Below are 20,773 nucleotides of genomic sequence, written 5' to 3' on the forward strand. Positions count from 1 at the left end.
CACCGGGGTCCTCTCTCCGCAGCCCATTGTCCTCCCACTGGCCAGAACCGGCTGCGTCTCCTGAGCCGGGTCTCCGGGTCACCAGTCGCTGGGGTCTCCATCCTCCAGGCCATCGGCCGGGGTCCCGAGTCCCTCTCTGGTCCTCTGTAACAACAAACTCCCTCTCCTCTCACCTCGTTAAACCAGTAACACCCGGGGACACTGAGTCCCACCCCCTCTGCATGCAACCCACTGGAAAACACAGAAATCCCCAAGAACCGCCCCCCCCACACACACTCCATCACATTGCCATTCCCGTTTCCAGGGAGACCGCTAGTGTGCCAGCCCTTCTCGCGGTCACCACCTCTCTGCCAGGGTCGAGCTGCAGACTCCTCCACCCCTGGAACCGCTCACTGCGATCCCCCAAGGGACCCTGTTACTGCAAAAGTCCTTCTTGCTGGTTACACACTCCTGGGGTTTAATCGGCCCCTGAAACCGTCCCTTGCTGATTCTTCAGCACGCCTGGTCCCTGTCAATCCCCCTTCATTTTACTGCTCCCCAGTCACTTACTGCAAGAAGTGCCATTCACGGGGTGCAGTACATCCCACTGCTGCCACCAGTTGTCGCAGTGTGGGGGGAGACTAGGCCCAGCACCCCCGGATTCCTGCGATTTACCATGACTCACCCAGCCAGTAAAACAGGTGGTTTATTTAGACGACAGGAACACAGTCCAAGACAGGTCTTGCCGGTACAGCCAACAGGACCCCCTTTAGTTAGGCCCATCTGGGGCCCCAGGGAGGCCACAGCCCTGTTGGGAAGCCCAAGCCCCATCAGGGCTCCCCTCCATTTCCCAGCCAGCTCCAAACTGAAACTCCCTCCAGCCTCTCCCTCAGCCTCCCCCCAGCTCCTCCCCCAGCCTTTGTCCTTTGTCCAGTTTCGGGCAGAGGTGTTACCTGGCCTCCAACCCCCCTCCTGGGTTCTCAGGTTACATGCTCAGGTATCCTCCCTTCCCCAGTGCAGGTCCTCCCAGCCCAACTCCCCTGCAACCTTCCCCGGTCAATACTCCCCACTCAGCATGCACATAACACAGCCAGAACATTCCCACTTCGTCACAGTGCCCTAGTGAAGTTCCTGTGGGTCCACAGCAGGCAGAGCCAGCAGCTTCCTCCACCTTGAAGTCATTTTTGGGGGGCCGGTTTGAGCCCATCTTTAAGGAGATTGTGATTAGGTGCCAGGCAGCAACTGGTGCTGTGCTGGGGGAGGGGAGGCTGTGGCAGCTCCCTGGGGGCTCTCACACTGAGAGTCACCTAGGGCCACTCGTGCAATGTTCACAACCATCTCGACTGCAGCTGGTCTGGAGCCTGCGGTGGAAGGTGCAGGACCCAGCCTGGGGCACCTGCCCCCCTCTGTCCCTACAGCAGCTGGTGGGGGGTGTATTTCTTTTACTGAGGGCCCCACTGCCAGGCCCCGGCAGCTGGGTGCTCCGTGCAGCGAGCTGATGCCTGTTCCCTGGGACAAGGCCGGGCAGGAATGCACAGCTGCGATCACGGGGTGTCTTCTAGGCACCCGGCTTTTCTCGAGGCAAGCGCAGCATCAGCGAGTTTTCCACCTCCAGCATCAGACAGCTGCATGGCTACAGCCCACTTAGTTCCCTGCCACTGCAGGGGCCTCAGGCAGTGATGCCACCTCAGTCCCACCGGTGCCACACACGAGTTTCACCTGCTGAGGACTGAGAGTTTGGGCTGATTCCAGGGGCTGGCTGGCTGCGCCTTAGGGACCTGTGCGAGGCAGCAGGTGAGACTAGCTGAGGAGACTCAAACTCAACCGCTCACCAATCTGCAGCTGGAGTGACAGACGGGTGGTGCCCGTGGCGCTGGGGTAGGGGACACAAGGGAGCAATGAGCAAGGTGGTGCACAGAACTACGCCAAACAGGGTGTGAGCAAACACGAGCGAAACCACTGCAGGCAGCCATGGGGGACGGCCCAAGGAGCCAATCAGTATCTGTCTAGAGCAGCTGATCCTTTGCACGGCTGCCTCCCACCCTAAACACAGGCACAGCCCAGAACATCAGCCACCAGAGTGCTGGGCCCGTGCTCAGCCTCTCTAGGCCACCAGCAGCACGGCAGGAGCCATGGACTCCTCTTCAGCCCAGGCTCTGCTCGCGGCTTGAGAGACTTCGCAAACCAGAGGCCAGGCTGGTGCCGGGAGCCTGACAGATCCCAGTCTAAGGCCCTGGGTGCAGCAGGTTGTAACTGGATTCCAGCTGTGTCTGCCACAGTCACTTTATTTATTTATGGGCTGGTGTCACGTAACATGGCTCTGCTAGTTCAGAAAAACACAATGATTTGCCCTGGTTAAAGATTCCTGCCAGTGTTTTGCTGAGCTCTGGCTTTGGAGCTCATGTCAATATGAGTCTCTAAAAACAACTGTTTGCACATGCTCCGTAGAGACTTGTCACTGTTTTACAGCTAAGTTCTCCAAGAACTGAGCATGCTCCCTGCTCTCCCGACTCTTAGCGCCAGCCTGCCTGTATGCCCCAACCCACAGAATGACTGAGCATGTGCCAGTCGTGGAGCCAAACTTTTCGTTCCAGCCCCCAGAGACCACCCGAAAGACAGAGCAGGAAACGTGCCTGCTGTGACTCCACACTCCTGCTGCTGGAGCCCAGGCAGCGTGGAAGAGAAGGAAACTGGGACCAGGACACACAAAGGTGAGGAAGACGTGGGGCCGGGCGGTGGCAGAAGTCAGAGGGGACGGATCTAGAACCACTAGAGAACACTCCCCCCAGCACCTGGAATGGAACCCTGACCGCCCTCCGTCTCCATGTCCCATTGCTGTGAAACCCCCTGGTGAAGGGGGAAGTCTCATTTCTCCCCTCTAGTGAGTGGTCTACATGGAGGACAACAGCTTTCTACTGCTATCAGCTGCTCCGCTGGCTGAAGTGACAGGTCTGCACAGTTGCTCTAAAGGCTCCAGCCCTGCTGCTGACCTGTGCAGAGGGGCAGCAGGGTTCCAATTAGGGGCTTTTTAAACAAAAACAAAACTCCGGAAGCTCCACGCACAAGGCCACGTTAAAGGCTTTAGCTGCAGTCAGGTACTTGGGAAACGCCCGATTTAAGGGTGGCTGCGCCAGTGCTCTCACCCCCAGCTAAGATCCTGGGGCAGCCTCCCGAGAGCTCACAGTGCAGGGACCCTCACGTCACTGAGCTGGTGGCCCCGTCTGGACCGGCCACGAGGCTGGGGGAGAGAACGAAGCCGAGTCGTTTCAGTGAAGAGACACCAAAACAGAGCCCAAGAACATCCCTCCCGCCCTGCCCTCAACTCCACACTGATGCCTCTGCCCAGAGCAGGAGAAACAGAGTTCTGCCCCCTCCCCCTTCCCCCCCACCCCACACTTGGCAACACAGCCTGGGTTCTGGCCTCTGTCCCAGGCCTCCCGACCTCCCCTGTCCCAGTAGCTAGCACCCCACTGGCCCCCAGAAGCCACAATTCAGGCCTTTCTCTCAGGTCCCCTATTAAGATGGGCAGGGCTGGGAGAGAGCCCCAAGGGGAGAGGCCACGGCTCGTTTGGGGAGCTGCCCCATCTGATGCTGGCAGCTGCACCTGCCCCAGCGTCCTGCTGGTACTGGAGCCAGGAGGCCGAAAGAGACACCCAGCCCCAGAGCTAACGAACAGGCTGGCAAAGCCACGGGAAACAGCAAACAGGCCCAGAGAACAGGGTTTAATTTCAGAGCAAGCCAGGAGAGCAGCGGCCCCCAGGGAGCCCAGACAGGGGAGCTGAGAAAGCCCCAGGGACAGGGACGCCTCCCCCTGCCCAGCTTTGGCTCCTGCTTTCCCAGCGAACCCCCCTCTGCCGACAAGCAGAGCAGGAAGCCCCTGCCCTGGGCCAGGCCCCAGACTGCACGGGTTGGCTCAGCACGGGACGCCTGGCTGAAAGCCAGAGTCACTCCTGGTCCTGCTCTCGGGGGGACCGGGACCCGCACGCAGTGGGGTGTGGCTGGAAGGTGGATGTACAGAGTGCGGCCGTCTCCCTGGGGAGTCTCATCACAGCTGTCAATTCTGGGTGGGCAACACAGAAGCCACATGACCAGGGCTAACCAATCGTCTGCCGCACAGCAAGCCTGGGAAGGGCAGTGGCAGCACGAAGCAGAGGCTGGCAGAGCCGGTTCCCGCGAGGCTGCAGACAGGAAGTGGCTCCACTGCCAACAGGAAGTGACCTCTTGTGATCCAGAGCGCGACTCCCTCCTCCTCTGGCTGAGGAGCCGGGGGCTCGGAACAGGGTCAGGTTGTCCAGAGTCACTTGGAGCTGGGGCCAGGGCTGGCACATGGGCCGTCCAGCCACCCCAGCCTGGCACACGGTGCCAGGCGCCGGCCGTGCCCAGCCCTCGGGGCAGAGTCCTCACTTGCGGCGCCGTCTCGTCTTCTCTTTGCCCTTCTGAGCCCTCATGTCCTTCTTCATGCGACTGTCCACCACCTTGAAGTGCCCCTTGACCCCCGCAGGGCGCCGCACACGCCGGCCGACCCCCTTCTTGGCCACCAGGTAGGTGACCTCCCGCTTCTCCTTCCCCAGGCCGGCCTTCTTGTAGATGCTGCCAGAGGAGAGGGGAGAGGTTAGAGCAGAGACCAGCGGGTGTCAATGCGACAGCTGCTGGGAGCAACCCCCAGCCCTGGACTCCACACGCTTCCTGGGGCACAAACAGCACTGGGCTGAGCCCCCCGGCTCCAGGGCCGCAGCCTCAGAAAAACATGGGGGACCCCCGCCACCTCCCCACCTTTGTTCTCAGCTGCCTCCTCAGCCCCCGTCCAGCCAGCCCCCCGCCCTCCCAGGTCACTGGCTGCACGACCCCCCCGGCTCAATGCCACGACCCAGCACTGGTGCCCCAAGCAGGGGTGGCCTGGCCGAGGCAGGGGTGGGGAACCTGCTGATGCGGCTCTGGCAGCCTGCCTAGCCTCATGGTCCCATGCTGGCCTGGCCCGGCCTCTGCTGTTCCGAGAGATCCGACCAGCCCCTGCCCACGCTGTACATCCCGACATCATCGTAACTCACCTGCGCAGCTGGGCCACCTTTTCACGCTCCGAAATATCCACCGTGCTCACCACAGCCTCTGCCTTCTTCTTCATCTGCTCCATCTTCTTCAGCAGCTGGGGGAGACGGGAGAGGTCAGGGGGTGGCTGGGGGCCCCGCCAGGCAGCAAGAGGAGAGGGTAGGGGAAGGGAAACCCCGCCCAGGGACGCCAGCTGTGCGGCTCACTTACCCGCCGCTTCTTCCGGGCCTTGGCCTCTGCCACCTTCTTGATGGGACGGGCGTTGATCTGGCGCCAGCGCTGCCGGTATTCCTCCACCGTCTGCCGGTCCAGAGGCAGCTGCTTCCGGCGGTGCTGCTGCTCTTCCTGCTGGAACCACTCGGGCAGCTCCCCCTCCTCCTCGTTAAAGGCATACCTGGGGGAGGGGTGCCCAACGGGTGAGGGCAGGCCCCAGGGACAGGCAGAGGCCTGCCCCACCCCCGCCTTGGGGCTAATGGACAGAGACACCACCCCCACGGGAAGTGACTGCCGGACACAGCTCACACCCACAGGGCAGGAGAGAAGGGGTCAAATGAGGGATCCCCCCTCCCGCAACACACCCCGTTCTCTCCCCAAGAGAGAGAAACCAAGGGGGGATGGGCCCCTCAAGATCACAGCTGACCCCCCCAGGGCCCGCTCGGGCCAGCTGGCTGCCAGCGCCCGGCCCTGCCTGCTGCCCCCGGTACCTGTTGAAGGAGTTGTCAATCAGGTCCCGCTTGGCTTTCCTGGAGGTGGCAATGACAGACCCCAGCGCGAGCCCCTCCGCGTCCAGGACACGGGCCCTCTTCACTGGGGGCAGAAGACTTGCATGTTAGGGCTCAAGCTGCTACAAACGCTCCCACCCGCCCCCGGCGGCTCCCGAGAGCATTGGGCACCGAACCATTGTGGAGGCCCCTGGCTGCAGAGGTGGCAGATCACCCTGCAGCTCCCCCCCGGGACATGGACTCAGCGGTGAGGCTGCACCCAACCCTGACGCAGCGCAAGGACCAGGCCTGCCCCAGAAACACCCCAGGGCCCTGCCCCTCCATGCCAGTGTGGGCCGGCAGGCTCAGCCCAGCAGAATCCAAGTCTGCAGGGGCTCAGTGTGGGGGGATCCAGGTGTGGGGTGAGAGGGTTCTGTGTGGGGCAATCTGGGTGCGGGCGGCTCAGCGAGGGATCTGGAGGCACAGGGGTTTGTTGGGGGTTCTAGGTACAATAGGACCCTGCAGGGGGGTCTAGGTGAAGGTGGTTGGGGCTCAGCGGGAGGGGGTCTGGGTGGCTCGGTGGGGTGGGGATCCAGGTGCAGGGGGAGTGATGCTCACCCGGAGGGGGTTCTGGGTGGGGGGTGAGTGACACTCAGTGGGAGGGTCTGGGTATGGGGGGGGGTCTGGATGCACGGGGGGTTGGGCAGATGGGGGAGCAGCTCCCTGTACAGGGATCCGTCCCCAAGCAGCTGAGGAGCGGCAGGTGCAGGATGCAGGGCGGTGGGGGGAGTTTGCAGAGCTTCCTGCAGCCGGGGGAGAAATTTGGGGTGGCTCTGACAGCCCCGGATGCCGTGCAGGGGAAGAGGAAGTCCTGTCCTACCCAGCCCAGCCGGGACTAGCAGCTGAGCCGAGCGCAGGGTAGGAGCCACCAGCCGGGTCTTCCCCAGTCCCACCCCCATCCCACAGTGATTTACCTCTGCCAGTTGCCCTGGGAACCCGAAACATATCGCTGGGGAGGGTCACATGACCACTCTAGGGGCTTCCCTTTGCTTCCCCGTCAGAAAGTCATTTTTCTGCAGGGAAGCAAAGAAATCTGTGGGGCACATAAATTCTGTGCAGAATTCCTCCAGGACTAGAAACCTCCATGGCCTTATGCCCTCCCCCACCAGCTGGGCCTGTGCCCACCACCTAGCCCTGAGCTCCATGCTGGTGTCCAGGAGTGCAGACGCCCCAGCAGGGCTGCCTTTCCCTGCACACAGCCCCCACTCAACTCACCTGGGTCCTCAATGGGCACCACCTCGAAGCCACCTGGCTCGGCCAGCACCCGCTTCCTTCCCTTCTGCGACGTCTCCCTGCGGGGGAAGAGAGGAGCTGTCACTGCCTGTCATGAATAGTTAGTTAAGGGTCAACACATAGTACCTGGTGAACACCTGACCTGAGGACCAATCAGGGAAGAGAATTTAAAATTCCTAGGAGGGAACTTTTTCTCTCTGTTTCTGTGTGTGTTGTTCTTAGCCGTTTGGAGTTACAAGGGTCCAGATGTATTAATCAAGTCTTCTGCAAGTTTCCATCTTTCTGAACTAATTTCTTCTAGTCAAGATAGTGAGTATTAGAAAGGTACTTTGTGACCTCATCTAATAATCCTATGTTTGCAATTCTGTGTGGTTGTTATTGATTATTCTTAATTCTGCCTGTATTGTTTGTACTGAGAAGGAGAGAGGATTCTCTCCAGAACTTAGCAAGGTTATACCCTATGAGTGTCCAGCTTGGACTCATAGAGATTCTGTATTTTCTTGTTTTTCTTTTAATAAATTCTTTCTATAAAGATTTGATTAAATCCCTCCACTGTGGATACAGGGGGAGGGGGCTAAGAAACTCTCTCTCGGTGGTGAGACAAGCTTATCTCCGGGCAGAGAGGGGAGGGGGGAGGTTTCTCTCTCTGTGAGTTGATCTGTGTTTCCCCAGGGAACGTCTCTGGAAAGAGGAGGTGGGGAAAACAGGGGTGTCCCGGCCCATGTATTCGACCGGGTGGTGGCAGCAAAAAGGGGACCTACCCTAGGATTTTAGGGTGGGGGGATACATGCGGGTCCCCACATTGGAACCCAACAGTTCCAAGTGGGGGTGAGACCTATGACACTGCCGCTCATGCAGCGCCCCCCAAGGCGACGGTGCTCAGGACTGAGGGGGGGGGCAACCCCCTCCCAGCTCATCCCTCCACTGCATAGAGTCCGGGGGCCCGGGCCCCCGGCTACACCCACCCCTCCCCCACATTGGGCAGGCCAGCGACCCCTGTTGGCTCCTCACCTCTCCTCGTCGCTGCTGCTGTCAGAGTCGTCCTCGCCGCTGCTCCCCCCGCCCTGGGCTTCGCTGGGACCAGCCCCCACGGCTGCCCTGGGCCCCACCTCCGCTGCAGCTTCCTCCTGGGATGGGGGCAGCTTCTTCTGCCCCTTCCCCTTCACGTTCTCTGGGTGTGACAAGCAAGGCCAGTGGGTGAGGTGGACTGGAGGCCCCCAAGGGAGCTCACGGCCGAGAGGGGCATTGCGGCTGATAAGGGGGAATCCTGCTTCCCGGGCCCCAGCCACGCGGGCTGGATGGACAGCCTGGGGCCGGCCTGCTACCTTCAGGGGAGCCCTGCGCTCTGCCCCGTTCGGCTGGGTCCCTTTCCCTGGGGAGACTGAGACAGGGTCGAGCTCGTCTCACCAGCCGCTCCCCACATTCAGTCGCACCCGAGAGCGGGTCAGGGCTCCAGGGCTCCAATTGCTTCTGTGACCCCGTGGCCAGTTCCTCGCCTGGACAATGGGGGCCCAGCTCCCTCCCAGGCTTGGCTGCCAGGGACTCTGTCATAAACATACAGCTGCGGGTAGCGTAAAATCCCTCCTTCCTCCGGAAAGGGTTAAGAAGCTCAGATAACCTGGCTGGCACCTGACCAAAGGGACCAGGAAGGGGAGAAGATACTTTCAAATCTGTGCGGGAAGGTTTTTGTTCCGCAGCGAGGAGCCAGGGCAGGGAAAACATCTCCCCGAGCCATATCTGAACTAAGCATCTAATATCACAGAAACAGTAAGTAACAGCGAGGAAATCCTCTGTGTTCTGAATCTTTTTGTTACCCTGTAAAGTTATCTTCCATCCTGATCTTACAGAGGTGATTCTTTTATCTGTTTTCTAAAATAAACGTCTTTTAAGAACCGGATTGTTTTTCAGTGTCCCAAAGACCCGGGGGGGTGATCTGTGCTCACTTTATAACCAATTGGTGAGGATGTTATTCTCAAGCCTCCCCAGGAAAGGGGGTGTAGGGGCTTGGGGAGGTATTTTGGGGGAGATAGGGCTCCAAGTGGCCCTCCCTGAACGTTTGTTTAAATCACTTGGTGGTGGCAGCGATACCAAGGGCAAGGAAGGAATTTGTGCCTTGGGGAAGTTTTAAACCTAAGCTGGGAAAAATAAGTTTAGGGGCTTTTTCATGCGGGTCCCCACATCCGTACCCCAGAGTTCAGAGTGGGGAGGGAGCCCCGACAGGCGCCATCCCCAGCGACAGCCGGCCCTCTGCACCACGCCACGGCCCCCTTCTCACCTGCCGGCGGCTCCTTCCTCTCGGACAGCGCCTGCGCCTGGCTGATCTCCAGGGCCTCGTCCGCGTCGTCCTCAATGCCGGCAAAGACCTCCTAGGGAGGGGGAGGGGCTGGTCACAGAGGGCAGGGCTGAGCTGGCGGGAGGGGGGGGCAGCAGGAGACACATGAATGGCAGGGAGCTGGCAGGGATGGGGGGCAGGGGGAGATATGTGGGGAGCTGGCGGGGGGGCAGGAGGAGACACGTGGGGAGCTGGGAGTGAGGGGATGTTTGAGGCAAGGACGCAGGCCCTTGTGCGTGGGCTGCTTTCACTGCGCTCCCCCCCCTTCTCCCCCCATCCTTGGGGTCCCTGCAGCCCATGTGGGGAAACTCTGGCCCCTGTAACTCTCCAGCCCGACAGGCCTCCCTGGGGGAGCTCAAGAGTCTCCTGCCAGCCACTGGCACCGCGGCTCACGCGCACTGTGCTGCCACCAGAGGGCGACAGGCCAGAGCCAGCGCAGACCTTGCTCCAGCCAGCAGAGGGCAGGTGGGCCCAGGTGAGGCTGGAGCCGCTGCCCAGGGGCTGGGATGCCCCCCACCTCGAGGCCTGGCACTTCCCGGCCAGTGGGGGCACTCACCTTCCCGAACCATAGGTTGGTCTGCCTCTCCTCCAGCACCGACTTCTCCTCCAGGGGCACCAGCAGGGGATTCTCCTCCCCCTCCTCCTCCTCCGCCGGCTGCTGGAAGGTCCCTCTGCAACACAGCCAGCCGGGCGCGCTCAGCCCTGGGGCCACGGACCGGGACCCGGCGGGGGGCGGCCGGGCGCCCTCAGCCCCGGGGCCGCGGACCGGGACCCGGCGGGGGGCGGCCGGGCGCCCTCAGCCCCGGGGCCGCGGACCGGGACCCGGCGGGGGGACGGCCGGGCGCCCTCAGCCCCGGGGCCGCGGACCGGGACCCGGCGGGGGGGCGGCCGGGCGCCCTCAGCCCCGGGGCCGCGGACCGGGACCCGGCGGGGGGCGGCCGGGCGCCCTCAGCCCCGGGGCCGCGGACCGGGACCCGGCGGGGGGCGGCCGGGCGCCCTCAGCCCCGGGGCCGCGGACCGGGACCCGGCGGGGGGACGGCCGGGCGCCCTCAGCGTCCGGGGCCGCGGACCGGGACCCGGCGGGGGGACGGCCGGGCGCCCTCAGCCCCGGGGCCACGGACCGGGACCCGGCAGGGGGCAGCCGGGCGCCCTCAGCCCCGGGGCCGCGGACCGGGACCCGGCGGGGGGCAGCCGGGCGCCCTCAGCCCTGGGGCCACGGACCGGGACCCGGTGGGGGTGGCCGGGCTGCTTTGCACAGGGCTCCCTGGGGCAGGGCACTTAGCTGCCCACCTGGCTCCAACCCCTGGGAAAGGGGCAGAGCCTCCCACCACAGTGGTGCTGCAAGAGTTAAGGGCCAGGCAGGCCGATTCCATCCGCCCGGTCATCACCCCAGGCAGTCACAGCGCCCCCTACTGGGAGCCCAGAGTACAGCGGCTGTCCCCTGCCCAGCACCCCTCACGGCCACGGCCCTACCAAATTCACAGTTTTTGTAAATTTCACTCATAGCATTTTTAAAAGCTTGACTGTCCCGGTTTCAGATACGTAAATTTCACGGTGTTGTAACGAAGCATGAACGTGTGTTTAAAAATGGCAAAAGATGTAAAGCCCATGCTGCCCCCCCCCCCAAAAGTGACGACCCCCCAATACCATCCTACCCTCACTTCTGTGCTGCTTTCAGAGCCGAGCAGCCAGCCAGCAGCCGCCACTCTCCAGGCAGCGCAGAAGTCGGAGTGGCAAAGCCACGACCCCCTTCCGGGTGGGGAGCCCCAGTTTGCGAAACGCTGCTTAGGGTAAAAGCTCACAACAGACCAGATGTTATTACAGGGGAGACCAGATTTCATCTTATGTGACACGTTTTTCACGGCCGTGAATCTGGCAGTGCCCTACTCATGGCCAAGCTGGCCCCCAAGCTGCTCCAACCGGGGGGAGTTTACTGCAGCTGCCAGGATCCCTCACCTGCCCCCCGCTCCCCACAGTGGCTCTGACCTCTTTGGGCCCAGCCCCCGCTTGGCTTCCTGCAGCCGCTCCTCGACGTCGGCCAGTTCGTCCGAGCCCAGGTCGCTGGCCAGAGACACGTCGTCCGCGTCGTCCTGCTCCGAGAGCGCCACGTCGTCGTCCTCGTGCGGCACCTGCAGGAAGGCGTCCGCAGACGCCATGTCGCCCCTGGCCACCTCGTTCAGCAGCTGAGGACCAGGGAGTGAGGGTCAGGAGCCAGGCCCCAGGGAAATCAAATCATCCTGCCTCCCTCCCAACCTGGCCTCGCCAACACCCCGGGAGTGCCCCCACCCACCACTCTCCTAGCCCCGCTCACTCCCCTGTGGCCTGCCCATTGCCCGAGCCCCACCAACCCCCCGGCTCTGCCCCGAGCAGACATGGGCTGTCACGCCGGTGGGGAGCCAGCTGCCGCCCCCGCAGCCTCACCCGGGTCTTGCCGATGGTTCGGAGGGAGAACATGCCAGTCTCGCCCTCGTCCGCGATGGAGACGCCGGGCAGGTCCATCTTCAGCTCGATGCGCTCGCGCTGCTTCCGCTGCTCCTTCAGGATCTTCTTCTTCTTCCTGGGGGGAACCCACCGGGGGAGGGGCGTCACGCTGCAGCCAGCGCCCCACAGCTGCCGTCGCGGGGATGAGGGAGCCCGGCTGCCCCAGCCTGCCTCCCAGCGGGCCTGTCCGACTGCCTCCCCCAGATGGAGACCCCTGTGCTGTGGGGCTGGGCCGGTAGTGCTCTCAGCTGCACAGTCATGGGGGAAGGGGCACCATCCCCTCACCCGCGAGGTGCCTCCCTGGCTGCTGGGGCAGAGCACTGGGCAGCCCGAGGGGCGGCATGGCTGCCAGCCGGCAGTGAGCTCCAGCTGCTGCCAGGGACACATGGAGCCGGGTCTCTCAGCAGGCGGGGGGGTGTCAGAGAAGGCCTGGCTGGCAGGACTCCTGGGTCCTATTCCCAGCTCTGCTGCAGACCATGGGAGCTTGGGCCAGTCACTCCATTCAGGGCCTCTGCTTCCCTCACATGCTGGGGTGGGCGAGCGTCTGAGCCGGGCTGGGGTCCCTGGGAAGGGCAGAGGTCCTGAGCCCAAAGGAAACTGCTCCCAGAAACACGTCTGAGAGGAGGGGGTCAGGGAGAGGAGCCATGGGGGTACGCCGGGCAAACGGGTACTCGGGGGCTGTCCGCATGAGGCAAGGGAGAGCCCCCTGCAGCTGAGGATGGGCCCATCACATGCCTGCAGCATAGCAGGAGCTCCCGGCACTGAGCTTCCCCCACCCCTGGGTGCCCAGATCCCCTGGGGAGGGCAGCTCTCACCTCTTCAGCTCAGCCACTTCCTCCGCCTTCAGCTCCGCCAGCCTCAGCTCCATCTCCTCCTCCTCTGTGGCTCCAGCCCCAGCTGCTCCCGACGGCTTCCCAGCCTCCTCCTCGCCGCCCTCCTCCTCCTCGCCGGAGCTCAAGCTGCCAGAAGATGGAGTCACTCAGCCCGGCCCTGCCCCATCCAGCCAACCCTGGGCCAGGATCCCCAGCGCCACCAGCTGGCGGGCACGAGCTATGGCGTCACAGCGCCCCCTGGTGTGCGTGGAGGGGGCAGCTGCAGATTTTGGAAGCCACTTTTCTCTTCCTACCTGATGTCCAGCTCCTTGGCCTGCTCCTTCAGCTTCTTGGCCATAAAGCGACGGAGCTTCGTCCTCCAGTTCAGCAGGGCCCTGAGCAGAGAGGCAGCGAGTTAGAACCAGCCCCCCAGGCAGTGCCGGACTCCCCAAGCCCAGGCCGCGTGCCCCCACTCCCCGGTACCTGAGCTCCTTGCGGCCCAGCACGCGGATGTCCCGGCAGCACTGGCGCAGCTCCTCGGTGGTGGCGCTGTGCCGCTCCAGCTCGCTGTCCCCCAGCGTGATCTGCACAGGAGCCAAAGGGGAAAGGCTGCAGCTGCCTCCTTCCCAAGGCCCAGCAGCCCCCACAACCCTTCCCCTGCCCCAAGCCCAGGGCCGTGGGTCCCCCCAGCAAGCCCCTGGGTGCTGCTAAGTGCACTGCAGGTGTCCAGCAGAGGGGCTGAGCCAAGCCCAGGCTGGGGGCTCTCCCTGCTCCGCTCCCCCGGGGGCCGGCCAGGCCCTGGGCACTCACCTCGTTGGCCTTGGAGAGGAAATCCACAGGGTTGGGGGCCTTGAGGAAATCCATCAGCGTGAAGCGGTGATAGAGCGTCGTGTCACCTTCTGCGTATCCCTCCGCCTGCGAGACGGGAGGACGGGGTCAGAGCCGTAGAGTCCCGGCGGGGCCATTGGATCAGCTTAGCCCAGCCATTTCACTTCCCCCCCTCACACCCCCATGGAGCCCAACGGCTTGTGGTGCCTCCAGCCTGGAGCTGACGACACCGAGATGGGGCCCCCTCCCTTCCCTGGGCAGTTTGTTCCAATGGCCAATCGCTCGCTCGGGAAACACGTCCTGCTTCATTTCTAACTTGAACGTGTCTAACGTCAGCTTCCAGCCAGGGGTTCTCGTTCTGCCTGTCGCCTTTAACGAGCCTGTTAGTCGCCAGTATTTTCTCCCCATCAAGATCAAATCACTGCCGTCAAGTCAACTCTCAGTCTGCTCTGTGATCAGCGAAACATACTGAGCTGTGGGGGTGTCACTCTCCGGCCTGTTTGCCAGCCCCCAAATCGCTTTTGTGGCTCTTTTCTGCACCCTCTCTAATACGTCAACATCCGTTTTGAATGCGGACACCAGACCGGAGTGCAGTCTCCAGCGTCGGTCCCAGCAGCGTCATACAGAAATCCGCTCCGACTCCCCTCTTCACACAGCTACGGGTCACATCAGCACCAACCCGGGAGCTCACGGGCATCTGCTTGTCCACAATGACTCCTAGGTCCTGTCCAGGGTCCCTGCTTTGCAGAACGCAGGCCCCCATTCCGCAGGGACGGCCCTAGACCCATGACCTTGCTTTTGGCTGTATTAAAACACCTGGTGTTTGAACGGATCAGTTCAGCCAGCGTTCCTGATCGCTCCATAGACCACCCTGTCCCAATCGCTATGCCTCACTCCACAAATCTTTGGGCAGGTCTACACTAAGGGTGGGGGTCGAACTAGGGTACGCAAATTCAGCTACGTGAATAGCGTAGCTGAATTCGAAGTACCCTAGTTCAAACTACTCACCCGTCCAGACGCCGCGGAATCGAAGTCCACGGCTCCAAGGTCGACTCCGCCACCGCCGTTTGCAGTGGTGGAGTACCGGAGTCGACCGGAGCGCGCGGGGAGTTCGAACTATCGCGTCCAGTTTAGACGCGATAGTTCGAACTCCGAGAAGTCGAACTCTCCGCGTCGACCCGGCAGGTAAGTGTAGACTAGCCCTTTGGCTCAGCTGCACATTTGCTATTTGCTGCCAGACTGATGAAATATTGAATGAGGTCAGGCCTAGTACCAGGCCCCGCGGAAGCCCACTGGACACTCGCCCATTAGATGACGACGCCTTTCGACAGGTCTTAATCCACGTACTGCTTTGTAGGTACTGCACAGTGCTACGTTTTCAGTTAGAACGTTGTGCAGTACTAAGACAAGTACTTTTCAAAGAATGAAACTACGTTTGACAGCCCCCCAAACCCCCCACCAATCACGTTAATTGACATTAATTACCATCAGTAGGTTAGAGATTTTCTCAGCCAGCTCTTTTAGGACTTTTTGGTTGCTAGTGACTTGCTGATTTAAAAATGTTTGTTCCTAGTAGATGCTTTTTAACATCCACCTTGGTTGCTAACGGACTAGCAAGTACTTCACCACTCTCATGTAATATGAAAGCATAATCCTGCTTCTTGGCAAACACACAAATATGCATGCATCCGACAAAGTGGGTATTCACCCATGGAAGCTCATGCTCCAATACGTCTGTTAGTCTATAAGGTGCCACAGGACTCTTTGCTGCTTTTAAATATTTATTAAACACTTTTCTGCCTTTTCTATATTAACACCTTTACCGTCTTCACCTAGCGTAATAGGCCTATACAATTGCTAGCATTTATTTTGTTCCTAATATCCTTAAACTCTTTATTGTCCTTAGCTATGAAAACCAGGGAGTTTACCCTGATCTCTTTAGCTTCCCTTATCAACTTTCTACACTCCATAAGTTCTAATTTATACCCATTGCTATGCATTTTCCCTTTTTTTCCATGTGTTATCTATTGCTTTTTTATGTCTAATTGTCACTTTCTCTTCACCACTGAACCAGGATGAGATTTTAGGCCAAGTTCTTTCTTGACTGTAGAATCAAGGCTTTTTGGCCTGTAACGCACCCTTTTAAAAGGGTTCATTAATTTTCCTGCCAACATTTTTCCTCCCAGGCAATTTCACTCATAGGTTTTCCTCGGCTTTGGGAAATGAGCACGTTTGAAGTGTCAAGCATATACATGACTAGCCAGACGGGATGAGTAAGCAGCAGGCTCCACTCGGCAGGGTCCAAGCACCACAGCCTCCCCCAGCCCCACTCTAGACTGTGGACCCCTCTCCTTATCCATAGGGGCTGCTCTCCCTGCCCCAAAGGACCTCCCCTCACAGCCAAGCCCCTCAGGCTGCTCATTTGTACCTTTGGTTTCTTTTTGGTCACCAGCTCGCTCACAGATTTGGCCTGAATCTCAACTTCCTTGAAGGCAAATTTGGGATCAAAGAATTTGCTGTCAATTTTATCTGGGGACAGATATCCTGGGAGAGGGGAAAGAAAAGGATCAGAGGTGTCAGCCAGCAACCCCCACTCCCTTCCCACTCAGCAACCCCCGGCCCCAGCTCACCCTGGCAGACGACGAAGATCTCGGCCGACTCGTTGCGGGAGGCCTGCGGCTTGGTGGCCTGCACCTTGCGAAACAACTGCTGGAAGATCCACAGGAGGGGCTGGTAGTCACGGGAGCGGAAGACTTTTGTGATGAACCAGCCGCCCTTGGAAAGGAATTCGCAGGCCAGCTTCAGGGCCATGAGCGTCAGGTTGGCTGGAGTGGAGAATGGAGGTGGATCAGCGCCAAAGCCAACCTCGTTGAGCCTTCACTCCCAGTACAGCAGCCCGGGGCGCGGCTAGGGAGCGGGATCCAGCTTGATTCTGGTTCCCATGGTGCCTGTGGTGATACCTGAGGGGAAGGATGAGGCAGGGGGCGGGGCTGGGCCGGACTCAGCCCTGGGCCTGCTGAGGAGACACTCGCCCGGCGCAGCATGTTCCTTTCCCTCCCCCGGGGCGTCCGTCTCACACTTCCACGGAGCCCAGGCCTCCTGCCGCTCTCTGCTCAGGAGCACACGACCGACAGTGCCGGGCTACAGCCGGAGGGTCCCGCTCCCTCGTAGCTGGGCCGGCCCCCGAGGGCCCTTTGCTCCTGCACTGGGGGCGATGGGACACAGGGTCGCTGAGCCAGACCCAGGGGCTGCGCTGCAGCTGCAGGGCACTAGGGATGGAGCTGAACCCTCGGCTGTCACAGGGACCGGGGCCGCCAGGCGAGGTACCTTGGGAGTACGCGTCATGCACCCAGCTGGCCCCCACATTGGGGGCCCCGTCGTTCAGCACCACGTCCACCTTCCACGTCTGCAGCTCCTTGCGCACGGCCTGGGGGGCGAGGGCAGGGGGTGAGCCTGGGACACCCTCCCTGCCAGGACAGCCCCCCTCACATTCCCCACAGCAGAGTGGGGGGGCGAGGGCAGAGGGAGCCTGCCGCCCCTCCTCCCACGCCAGGCCTCTCCTCCGACACCCCAAGACCAACGCTCCCGCCGGCCTACAGAGCCTGCGTCCCAGGGCTGAGCCAGACCCAAGGGTCCTACCCACTCCCCCAAGGGAAACCGGGGTGGGTGGCTCGGGGATCCCACCGCAGAGAGGCCTCTGGGGGGTGGGTGGACATGATGCCCCCCTCATCCCCCCAGAAACAGGGCCGGGGGAGATGCGCTAAAGTGTCCGACTGTCGGGGTTCAGGAGGCGTTGTGAGGTGGGAATTACCTGGCGACACTTCTCCGTGGTGATGTCCTCCTGCAGCGTCACCACGTTGGGGATGGGCTTAATGGGGACCAAATCCACCCCTAGGAGAGAGACACTCAGCATCTGCCAGACCCCTGCCCCGAACAGGGGGGTTGCCCCGTTCTCAACAGCCCCCAGCTCCCATGAGGGGTAGCGCCTGCCCCAGCCATCAGGAGGGACAGCGTCCCCCTCCCAACCAGCCCCTCGGCGACTGCCCCTTCTCTTCTGGGCCCAGCCCCCCGGGCATCCTGTCCTGCCCCTCTCCCCGGCTCCCCTCACTCACCAATGATGAGGCTGGAAACTGGCATGAACTTGGAGGCCACCTGCAGCCTGTGGAGAGGAGAGAGGGCCAGAGACAGCGTAAGGCCTTGTCCCCCCATAATGACCCACATGGGTCCCCCCCCTTCCCACGAGCACCATCACGGGAAAGGAGACGAGCCCCACAGGACTGACTCCGACAGAGGAGAAACCCAGGCAGGGTGGGGCTCCGCGCCCACCCCCTGGGGCCTGGCACCCCGAGTCTCTACGCAGCCCATGGATACGGCTGTTTGGGGTCACCCCCGCACCAGGCTGGTCTGAAACTGGCAGAGTGTGGGGGGATCCAGCTTGGAGGACCTGGCAGCGTTGGGAGCTGCTCCCCCGACGTGCAGCAGCCTCTGCCCAGTCCGCGCTGCCTCGGCTGGGGACAGAGGTGTTACCTGGGAGGGCTCTGCCCTCATCTTTCATGGGGAGACACCTGTGATACCGCACCTGGCGGAGCCAGAGCGGGGAGACTCCCTGGGGCTTCAGCCCACACAGGGCCTGGGGGGCAGTATGGGTCTCGTGCTTCCCTAGGGGCCGGCAAAGCACCAGCAGCAGCTCCAGAACTGGGCGCTGAGCTCTCGCCAGCCGCTGCCTGCTACGGGACAGTCACCCGGGGCTTGGGGCAGGATAGCGATGGTGCCCCTGGAGTCCGACAGGCGCAGGGCTCCCCCCCGCGGTTGCAGCCTGCGATGGCCACAAGGCTGCTCGCCAGCCCGGGGAGCAGGGAAGTCGGACAGTGTCTGGTCCTGCCCCCGAGCCACGGGGCCGCCGCACAATTCCTCTTCTGCCCCAAGACTCAGTTCGTTGGCCACCGACAGAGCCCAGGAAGCAGGCAGGGCTGCACATGGGCTCTGGGTCTCCCCAAGGCGCAGGCGAGTGGGCTGGAGCTCTGCCAAGCCAGCCAGGACATTCCTGCCTCCTGTCACCCGGGGCCCTGCCAGCCCCCGTGTCCCTTGGGTTCTGATGGGACAGCCGTGGCCCCGGTCACTCACCAGCCGCCAGGGGCCGCGCACAAGTCCAGCAGCGCGCGGGATTTCGGCAGGAACTGGAACTTCCGGTTGAGCTGAATCAGCTTGAAGGAGGATCGCGAGCGAAAGCCTAAAGGGAGGGAGAGTCAGAGCTTTCCGGGGGTCTGGGTGAGTCCCAGCTCGGCACTCGGCAGGCGCCAGGGGGCCGTCGCCAGCGCCCCAGCAGCTGCTGCAGGGCAGGAAGTGGGGAAACCAACAGAACGAGGTGTGGCGGAGATCACGGCCCAGGCCAGGCCACGCGTGGGAAGTCGTGGCCCGGCAGAGGGAGGATGTGGGCGCTGAGGGGCAGAGACACCCCCAGGACTCAGCAGACGCTGCCCCTCGCCCCCGCTCACCCGTCTCCTTGGCCAGGCGGTAGAACTTGTCCCGGCGACTCTTCCCGACTTTGCCCTTCTTGCCCATGCTGGGGGGTGAAGGAGCCGCAGGCTGGCTCAGGCCACGGGCTCGGCTCGCTCTCCGGCGGGCGGGGCAGCCCCACGACCAGTTGCAGGCAACAGCACACGGCTTCTGCGGAGAGACGGGAAGCGGCAGCAGGTTGAACTCAGAGTCCAAATCGCCCCTCTGAGCACCCCGGGGAGCACGTCACTCACCCCAACACTGGGCTGGGGGAAGGGAGGCCCCCCTCCCATCCCATTCCCTGCAGCTGCCCTCCAAGGCAGACGGCTACGGATCAAGGTGCGAGTGACCACACGACTCCGTCCGAGGCCCCCCCACTGGGACCCCAGTACCAGCCCCACTCCTGTCTACAGCGGGACAAGCCTCTAAACGCATGTCGTCCCGCCCCATAAAGAAAAACATCCATAGGATCGCAGAATGCCACCTATGACATGGCTGGCTACGGCCCCCTCGCAGCGTGACCCCAAGCCCCAGTGCAACCCGCACCCACCGCCTCCCCGAGCAGCAGCTGAGCGGGGCGAGGACCTGTCAGACCCCCAGCCAGCGGGGAGACCAGATCCGCATCCGCTGGCTCCAGCCCAGCACCCCCAACACCGAGTCAAAGGAGCGCAGCTCCTCACACCGCAGGGGTGCCCGGGGGTCAGCACCAGGGAGGGGAGGGGCACCTGGCGAGGCCCCCAGGGACCCAGCTGGAAACGCGCTGGGCCAGGCCAGCGGCTTCCAGCTGGGAGCAGCTATGGAAGAAATAAATTCCCCCCGCCCTCCCCCAGCAATCCCCACACGAGTTCCCCCAACCCTACCCCACTGCCCGCACCCCTCCCCCACTGCCCGCATCCCCTCCCACCAATCCCTGCGCGAGTCCCTCCCCACCCCCACGCGAGTCCCCTATTCCCACCAATCCCCACGCGAGTTCCTCCAACCTCCCCACTATCCCCCCCCACTCCCACCTATCCCCCACGCCAGTTCCCCAACCCTCCCCCACTCCCTCTCACCTATCCCCCACCCCCACGCGAGTCCCCCACTCCCACCAATCCCCACGCGAGTTCCTCCAACCTCCCCACTATCCCCCCCACTCCCACCTATCCGCCACACGAGTCCCCCAACCCTCCCCCACTGCCCGCACTCCCTCCCACCTATCCCCCACTCCCCACGCGAGTCCCCCACTCCCACCAATCCCCACGCGAGTTCCCCCCAACCTCGCCACCCCCACGAGTTCCCAACCCTCCCACCTATCCCCCACTCTCCACGCGAGTTCCTCCAACCTCCCCACTATCCCCCACTGCCCACTATCCCCCACTCCCCCCACGCGAGTTCCTCCAACCTCCCCACTATCCCCCACCCCCCACGCGAGTTCCCAACCCTCCCACCAATCCCAATCCCCACGCGAGTCCCCCCTCAAATCGCCTCCCTCCCCCCCAGTCCCCGACTCACCCCGGCCCGGCTACTGGTGTGTGCAGCTTGCACACCACACGCACGCGCCCAGCTACTTCCCACACTGCCCCGCGCGCGCCTCCACTTCCGTTTCCGTCACGACGCTGCCCCGCCGCCATCTTGTGAGTGGCGTCCAGGCGCTGAGGCGGAGCGGGGCCGGCGGGGGAACACGGCGCCCGGGAGGACTCAGGGGAACGTTCTCATCAGGGTGTTTGTCCCTTTCTCCCTGCAAGCCCGAAGGTTACTGGAGAGACCCCACCAAGATGGCGGCTAAGGACCGGCGGAGGCGGCCATCTTAGGTGTGGTCATTGGAG

At 62.5% G+C, this 20,773-nt stretch overlaps 1 protein-coding gene across 1 annotated transcript; it reads right to left on the reverse strand.

Annotated features, from left to right (window-relative positions):
- Positions 1 to 3,682: 3,682 nt before the first annotated feature.
- Positions 3,683 to 20,723, reverse strand: FTSJ3 (FtsJ RNA 2'-O-methyltransferase 3). The gene is made up of 22 exons (XM_044999257.1): positions 20,460 to 20,723; positions 18,968 to 19,139; positions 18,597 to 18,702; positions 17,585 to 17,631; positions 17,284 to 17,363; positions 16,800 to 16,899; positions 16,103 to 16,297; positions 15,901 to 16,016; positions 13,455 to 13,559; positions 13,128 to 13,228; positions 12,959 to 13,039; positions 12,648 to 12,791; positions 11,773 to 11,908; positions 11,338 to 11,534; positions 9,908 to 10,022; positions 9,295 to 9,385; positions 8,031 to 8,190; positions 7,002 to 7,078; positions 5,730 to 5,832; positions 5,236 to 5,419; positions 5,028 to 5,122; positions 3,683 to 4,569 (listed from the first exon to the last, which is right to left on the reverse strand). The coding sequence occupies exons 2-22, from the start codon at positions 19,032 to 19,034 to the stop codon at positions 4,380 to 4,382; spliced, it is 2,490 nt and encodes an 829-aa protein (XP_044855192.1). The 5' UTR covers positions 19,035 to 19,139; positions 20,460 to 20,723; the 3' UTR covers positions 3,683 to 4,379.
- Between the last annotated feature and the right edge of the window lie 50 nt (positions 20,724 to 20,773).

This window comes from Mauremys mutica, chromosome 25 (genome assembly GCF_020497125.1).
Source record: "Mauremys mutica isolate MM-2020 ecotype Southern chromosome 25, ASM2049712v1, whole genome shotgun sequence".
NCBI lineage: Eukaryota > Metazoa > Chordata > Testudines > Geoemydidae > Mauremys > Mauremys mutica.

Bases quoted from the DNA above. Each gene is read 5' to 3' on its own strand.
- FTSJ3 (XM_044999257.1), bottom strand. From the start codon at position 19,034: ATGGGCAAGAAGGGCAAAGTCGGGAAGAGTCGCCGGGACAAGTTCTAC. The intron at 10,023-11,337 runs GTCAGAGCCACT...GCTGTGTTGCAG, and splicing joins CGGGGGCTGGGCCCAAAGAG to AGGGACCTTCCAGCAGCCGG. The intron at 5,833-7,001 runs GTGAGTTGAGTG...TTCTGCCCCCAG, and splicing joins GGTGCCCATTGAGGACCCAG to TGAAGAGGGCCCGTGTCCTG.